This window comes from Arvicanthis niloticus, chromosome X (genome assembly GCF_011762505.2).
Source record: "Arvicanthis niloticus isolate mArvNil1 chromosome X, mArvNil1.pat.X, whole genome shotgun sequence".
In the NCBI taxonomy this organism is placed as follows: domain Eukaryota; kingdom Metazoa; phylum Chordata; class Mammalia; order Rodentia; family Muridae; genus Arvicanthis; species Arvicanthis niloticus.
Genome location: NC_047679.1, coordinates 61,570,083 through 61,577,842, shown reverse-complemented (window position 1 = coordinate 61,577,842; position 7,760 = coordinate 61,570,083). Strand labels below are relative to the sequence as shown.

The window sequence follows — 7,760 nt, the reverse complement described above, 5'->3', positions numbered from 1 at the left end:
ATTTTTTTTAGGGGGAGGGGGCACGCGAGTACATATCGTGCTGCAATTAGTTCATTGAAAACTCAGTCGCTCGCGGAGCGGTCAGGCAGAGACTCCTCTCGGCTTTTTTCCCTCCTGCCTAAGGATCTCCTACGGAAAGCTGCAACAATGCCCAAAAGAAAGGTAAGTGAAATGGGAAGATAGACGGGATATTAGCTGCCGAAATACATATTTCCTACGACAGAGATTTCTATCTTTTTGAAAGAGCATTTTGGCTTCTAGTTTGATTTTGTGATGTTCTGAATGGAAGGCGAGGGAAAGGTAGCGATCCGTCTGTGTTTGGTTTCGGAAGGTCTCGTATGCAACTGGTAGTTCACTTTTGGCTTGTTTTGTTTAAGGGAGAGAATCGTTTGAGAGGTGTCTCCATGCTGAATTACAAACAGCCATAGCGCTGTGCTGTCGCTTCCTACCCCACCCCCCTTCCTCCGCTTACCCTATTGGAGAACTCTTCTCCCAACCACACTTCCAGCGCCAGCTTCCTCCTCTACCTCCCGCTTTTCTCGGGGAACCGTCCTCTTTAGGGGAATGAAAGCCCTGGCTTTCTCTTGTTTTTGCCTTTGTTCTTTCCGTTTTCTTTTTTCCTTTTTCCCCCCTCTTCCCTCCTCCACTTCTTGTCATGCCAGATGGCTATGCAATGGTAATCCTGTGCCATTAGGCGGCGCAGACTTCAAACTGTCCTAGAGAAGGGAGAGATTCACCGCTGTAATTAGAAACTTTAGATCTGAGAGATTTGGCACTCTCGGAACTCTCTAGTTAAAGGTGGAAAGGTGATTAGAGAGTCGCGTCCGAGAAACTACTGTCAGCGTTGGATGGTGTGGTGGCGGGGGATTAATTCACTTTAGACACGGGGAGTTGATCCAAGCTACCAAGGGCTACAGGTCTTCTGTAACCCTTCACTTCAAAATTCCTGTCTCCGCGCAGATAGGAAATAAGTTGAAGCTCAGTGTTTGTGTTTTCCTCCACCCACCCACCCCTGCCCCGAGTACCTTCAACTAAAATGGAATGCTGTTTCATTGCTTGGTGAAATCATAAAATGAAATATTGTGTTAATGTAAAAGCCTTATGATTGTTTTTTATATTCTCGTGAATCCGTCCGCCTTCCGTATTCCTAGAACATAGAAATGAGGCTGAAATTCCTCAGTGCTCTGGGGCTCTATCATTGAAATAATAGCCTGGTAATTCCCAGGGTAAAGGGCTACTCAGATACGGAAAGCGATTGTTTCTAATCACCACCCCCCTTCCCAAGGCTCCCGCCGCCGGGCTCTTTTCGTCTTGTGCAATGGATCTTGCTATTTTACAGGGCTGACAGCAACCTTGTAGCAGGTAGTGGCGGGAAGTTTTAAAACCCGCCGTCTGCTTCTCGGAACAAAACGTTGACGTTAGAACAAAGACGTCCTTCCTTAAAAGTATGGTGGGATTGTTGTTTTGTATAAAGAACTTGAAAAGGGAAATAGTCCATAATCAGTAGAGCTGGTCAGATAGATACAATTGCAGAGCAAACATAAGGCAAGAAAGGGAAACTGCAAGAAGCTCCGCCTTCGTTCGTCCCGCCCAACCCTTGTTTTGGCTTTTACATTCGAGCAGGTGGATTTCAAAATGAAAATGGTTTGTTCTTAAGAGACATTATTTATTCAAAAAGATTACACTGACCCTTCGTAAACGGGTCTCAATCACGAACTTGCATCTTGGTCCACATTTCATGTTATTAAAACAGTAGGTGTAGAATAAGCTGCTGGTAAGCAACACGTGGCTGCTGGACAGGAACCCAGAGAAAAAGTCACAAGTGTCTAACGCTGTAATTATAGTCCATTGGTGACATTTTCTGGTCTGCATGATTATATTGATGATCCTATTTCTTTTTTTTTTGTATTTTCTCCCTCTCTATACAGGCTGCAGGTGATGCAAGCCAGGAGGTGAGTGTCTTTAGCTTGTGAGTTTCTCTGGGGGGAGGGGACACTCATTTTAGAAACTAAAGACACACTAGGTAAAAATGCTGATAGTTATATTTGTACCACACGAGCACTAATGTTGTGTATGTCAATTCTGTCTCAAAGTACACTAATAAAAAAAAATGACAGACATTTTGGCATGGCGGACCGTACTGTGCTTGTTATAAGATCCAGAGAGCACATTCTTAGGCTCAAATTCTGTTTTGTCAGTCAGTTGGTGAGCAGAAAGGCATATTTTCATTTTAAAATGTGCTCCTCGGAAATAGTCATTTTGCTGATTTATCTCAGTGAAAGAAGCTTGTCATGGGATTTTATTCCCTTTAGCATATGAAAGGTTTCAGGGGTTGGATCAGATGTGTCTATGACATTTCTTAACAACATTTATAATAACTCCCTTAATAGCAACATTTACACAGTGCTACACCAAATATTTTCTCAGTAAAAATAATTCTAGATTTCTATAACCATAATTCTTTTGACTATTTTTTCCACTTCCAGCCAAAGAGAAGATCAGCCCGACTGTCTGCTGTAAGTGATATTTATAAAATGCATGTATCATGGAATATAGTTTTTAGAATTGGGAAAGCTTGCATAATATTATGTTTAACACAAGGGTTATTTGGAAGGTTTATGAAACTTTACACATTAAGGAAAAGGGTTCTTTCCCTAGTGCTTGGTTTAAATCATACTTTTATGGATTTCATTGTTAGTGCTCTTTCTTCAAATATGATTTCTTCCTCTTTTCTTATATAATGACATTTTCTGATGCAGATGCCTGTGCCCTTTACACCGGAGTTGAAACCTAAAAGAGCATCAACTTCAAGGGTAAATATTCAAATTATAAGGTTGAGGAAAATAATTTTTTTCTTAGAAATAAATTGTGAAAGTGCACACAGCCAATCCTTTTGCTTTCTTCATAGCTTGCTTAGACGGAAATCTAATGTATAATATAGGGCATATAGATCACACATTTGTACGTTTTGTGATTGTTAGCTGTGTCTTAGCATTTTTATTTAGTAGTTTCAACACAGTATTGTAAATGTAAAATAAAAATGTCGGTGGGTAGATCCATTAAATGTATATGCCTTTGGTATTTACCAATATTCCTGGGAAAACAAAGGCCATAAACTGCAGTAACTCAATAGTGTATTTCAATAATAGCAGTAACTAATATTTGAAAATGCTTTAGGAAGTGCTATCATGTTTGTTGCTTTAAATGGAGTCAGCTGATTTTATGAAGACTTTGGTGCTTGTGTATTATAGCTAATGACAGGCTAAAAAAGAATTAAAATCAATATTAAGTTAAATGTTAATTGCTTCCTAAACATTTTTCTAACAATTACAAAATCATAAAAGATTAAAATTATAAAAAAATATTTGATGAGGGGAAACCAGTAAGCAGTGTTCCCCTATCCTTCTGCTTCACACCTGCCTCCAGGTTCTTGCCCTGACTTCCCCTTGTCCCCTCCAAAAAAAAAAAAAAAAAAAAAAAAAAAAAAGAATATTTGAATACTTACCTGGCAGGAGAGATACCATGATCTCAAAGATGATTTTCCCAGGCAAAGGCATTTATAACATTTCTCAAGCTCACTCTATGTAAGTGAAAGATCTAGGGTTTAAACATTTTTTTCTGGCATCTGTAATCTTCCTACTATATATATATACTTAAGCAATGTACTTTCTTATAGTAAAACAAAAAAGGGGGGATTACAGATACAAAGATTAAAACAGCTGCATCCTATGGTGATCTCTTCTAGATGTGTCTAAATTGATGTTCTAACATGACAATTCTCTTAATTACTACCAATGGAGACTTTATAATTAACACAACCTTCTTGTTAATGATTAGACTAGACAGTAATAAACTGACTTTTGGTAAGAGATTCAATTTATCAAGTCTAACCTGATGCTGGGAATTGGACCTTGGTGGGCACTAGTCAACACTAACTTGTTACTTCTCATTACACTCATCATAAAAGCATATTTCTTTAATTTATATCGGTGTAACCAAATGCATTTTTAATGCTGCTTTAGAAGTATCACTAAAAGAGTTATATTTTAATTTTATTGCTATCAGATTTATGTGTAGTATGTTAAAGCTCTCGCTAAATTATTTTATCAGCTGCTAATGGATCTTTAGGTAGTGAATCAACATAGCAACTAAACTCTGCATTTTTATTTTCATGTTGCTGGGCAGAAAACGAAGACCACAAATGTCATGGAAGAAAACAAAGATGCAGTTATCATAACAGTTCCTGAAACCAAGCCAGAAGATGTTAAAGAAGAATGCAACATGGAAAATGCTGAAAATGGAGAATCCAAAATTATTCAGGTACCTGGAATTATATCTTCTTGAAAACTTAAGAATGCAAGTGAAAATAATCATATTTGCCTTTTAGTTTAAATACAAAAATAGTAAAAACAGAAATAGAATAGTGGTTCTGTGGTAAAATGGTATCTAAATAGAAAATGAATAGAAAATACGAGCTTTGCAGGTAGCGATAGCACAAGCAGTTGGTTAACATTAACATTGATTTAACAATGTCAGTAAGAATAACTTACAACAAATATAATTCTCTTATTAAATATAAGCCAAACTTTAATTCCTTTTGTCAACACATAAACTATTTGTAACTTCTTTTCTCAGAAAATGACCTTTTATTTCTTCTATTGATAATAAACTGTCATAGAACTTTTTGTTCCAGACAAGGTCTCCTGTAGCCAAGGATGGCCTCAAACTCATTATATAGTCAAGAATGACCTGGAACTTCTGGTCCTCCTTGTCTCTACCTCCTCTTCTCATCCTCCTTACCTCCACCTACTAACTGCTGTGATTACAGACCTGCACCACACAGACCTAATTTATGCAAGGCTGGTGACCCAACTCAGAGCTTCATGTATTCAAGCACTCTATCAACTGAGTGACATGGCCAGCCATGTATCATTTTTGGGGGTGTTGGTTTTTTGAAAAAGGGTTTCTCTGTGTAGCCCTGGCTGTCCTGGAACTCACTCTGTAGACCAGGCTGGCCTCAAACTCAGAAATCCACCTGCCTCTGCCTCCCAAGTGCTGGAATTAAAGGTGTGTGCCACCACTGCCTGGCCTTTTCATCATATTTTTAATGAAAGGTATTTATGTAGACAAGCTTTACTGAAGTTATGGTTGCAGACATCTATTTGTGGTGCTTTGTATCAAGATACTAATTTGTGGTTTGAAATATTTTTTTTATTATATAGGAAAACTACTTTCTGGCAAATGAAATATAAGTAGGCTTTTCATGAAACAAGTATAAACAATCTAATCTTAATATTTGCGAGATAAAACAGCTCTAAATTTATAATCTTTTTCCTCTCATTATATCTAGGCATCTATTCCTAAAATGGAAGTTGAAGAAGTAAAAGCACAGATAAATGAAGACACTGAAGAATATGGAGTAGAAAAGAAAGAACCCGTGGCAGCAGAAGGCAAAGATAATGAGCTAGAAGCAAACATTCAAGATGTGGAGAAAGATGAAGATGGGAAAGAACAGGAAGATACAGGTGAGGCAGTGGAAGACAGAAAGAAGGAAGAAGAAGGCCTAAAAGAGAAACCAGATGCAGCTGAAAGCGGAGATGCAAAGGAGGCCAAAGATGATGAAGAGAAAGGAGACAATGAAAAAGAAGGAGAAGATGTCAAAGAAGGTGATGGGAAGAAGGAAGAAGGGAAAGATAACAAGGAGTGTGAAGCTGAAACAGAGGAAGAAGTAAAAGAACAGAAAGAGGAAACAGAGGAGGATGATGGGAAATGCAAAGAAGAGGAAAACAAGGAAGATGGAAAGGAAGATCTGCATGAGGAAGCTGGAAAGGAAGGTCAACATGAAGAAGATGGAAAGGCAGATATGCATGAGGAAGCTGGAAAGGAAGATCTGCACGAGGAAGCTGGAAAGGCAGATCTGCATGAGGAAGCTGGAAAGGAAGATCTGCACGAGGAAGCTGGAAAGGAAGATCTGCACGAGAAAGCTGGAAAGGAAGATCTGCATGAGGAAGCTGGAAAGGAAGATCTGCATGAGGAAGCTGGAAAGGAAGATCTGCATGAGGAAGCTGGAAAGGAAGATCTACATGAGGAAGAGGGAAAGGAAGATCTGTATGAAGAAGATGGAAAGGAGAAGGATGATGGAAAAGAGGAGGATAGAAAGGAAGAAGAAGAGCAAGAGGTTGCTGCAGGTGAAGGGAATGATGAAAACAAGGTGGAGGCAGAAGAAGAAGCTGAAAACAAAGACTTCAAACAAGATGGAGAGAAAGAGGAGCCTCTGAGTATTGTCTAAAACTGCCCTCTGTGAGATCATAATTTGGTAACACGTACCTTCCTGTTGTAATGTTAATAGAGATAAATATTTTTATCAGATATTTTATAAACAGTGCTTTTCTTTAGCATCATTCAATCTTGGATCATCATCATCATCATCATACAGGTTATTAGTTGCAAAAATGCCTAACATGACACCTTTCTACATTTTGTGATTATAGTAGTGCAAAATATAAAATGTATACTTGCAACTTCGTGAATTTCATTGTGTGTAAGTTATGTATTAAATTTTTGAGTTTCAATTTTATTCTTATACATGGTAATTTTGCAGAGTAGGAGAATTCCAAAAGAAAGAGTTTAGCACAACTTTGCTGTAGTTCTCTAGGTTGCTTTTATAAAGAAGGTCAACTATTTTCAGGTAATGCTAAGAGTTAGAATTGCCATTACCAAATACAACTGTATTAGTAGCTTGGAAAGAATATAAAATTTTAATTTCATTTTTGAAGAAATTTGAATGTTTATTTCAGGAGGGCAGTTTTGATTATATGTGTATGCACAAAGTTTTGCTGGATTTATCATAATAAAAGAGTTCCACACAAAGATGATTATGGTTTGTGATACTTCAAAAACTATAGTTTAATGGAATATTAATATCCTTGATTTTTCTCCAATTTGGTGTTCAGGAAAACATTTGAAGATTTTTTTCATTAAGATACAATTATAAAGCATAAAATTTAATATTTTAATCATTTTAAAATATGCAGTGTATTGGATTAGGTACATTCATTAGTCCATTTATTTTTGTAACTTAAGGATATTCCATTCAGTCAAAGCACATTTTATTTTTCATGAATATTCATATTGTTTCTAATGGTATAAGTTATAAGTCTGTAGTGAACACTCACTACTTTTTGTGTTACTGTATGATCAGTGGTGTCTTTTGACATGTAGTAGTTTCTTTTTAATTGATGATGATCAGTCCATGTGATTCTCTTGTAACATATATACCAAAGCCCATTACAAAAGTGCCATGCTTTTCTAAGATGTAAGAGTTGGAGGTAGAGGCAGAAGGATAAAGAGTTAAATGGACATCATTATTATATGAGGACAGAGAACACTGTGAAGCATCCCTCATGAGTTTGTTGTCTTAAATGTCTTCTGTTGTCAATGGTCAGAGTAACACTACCAGTTGTCTCTCTACATAAGTTTTCTTTTCATGTGAAACCCTGTCCTCTATGCAAAGTAGCCAGCTTCACCTTAAGTGTGTAACACATTTACATAACAAGAACAGGGAATGCAACAACAGAATTGTTCTTTCATACTATTACACTCAAGTAAACTTTCTTCCATAGGTTTTATTTCCTTTATGAATCTCATATTCCCTACACCATAGAAATTTTGTTTCATACAATTTTTTCTAAGTCTCAATAGTATCAAAATGGAAAAGAGAAGAAGCGCTAGCTGATTCACAGACAAGGTTATCATTGGAG

The 7,760-nt window shown here is 37.2% G+C and overlaps 1 protein-coding gene across 1 annotated transcript; it reads left to right on the top strand.

The window, feature by feature from the left end:
* Nucleotides 1–6,870, top strand: Hmgn5 (high mobility group nucleosome binding domain 5). The gene is made up of 6 exons (XM_034484720.3): nucleotides 1–162; nucleotides 1,929–1,952; nucleotides 2,487–2,516; nucleotides 2,760–2,813; nucleotides 4,186–4,320; nucleotides 5,351–6,870. The coding sequence occupies exons 1-6, from the start codon at nucleotides 148–150 to the stop codon at nucleotides 6,287–6,289; spliced, it is 1,197 nt and encodes a 398-aa protein (XP_034340611.1). The 5' UTR covers nucleotides 1–147; the 3' UTR covers nucleotides 6,290–6,870.
* Nucleotides 6,871–7,760: the final 890 nt, after the last annotated feature.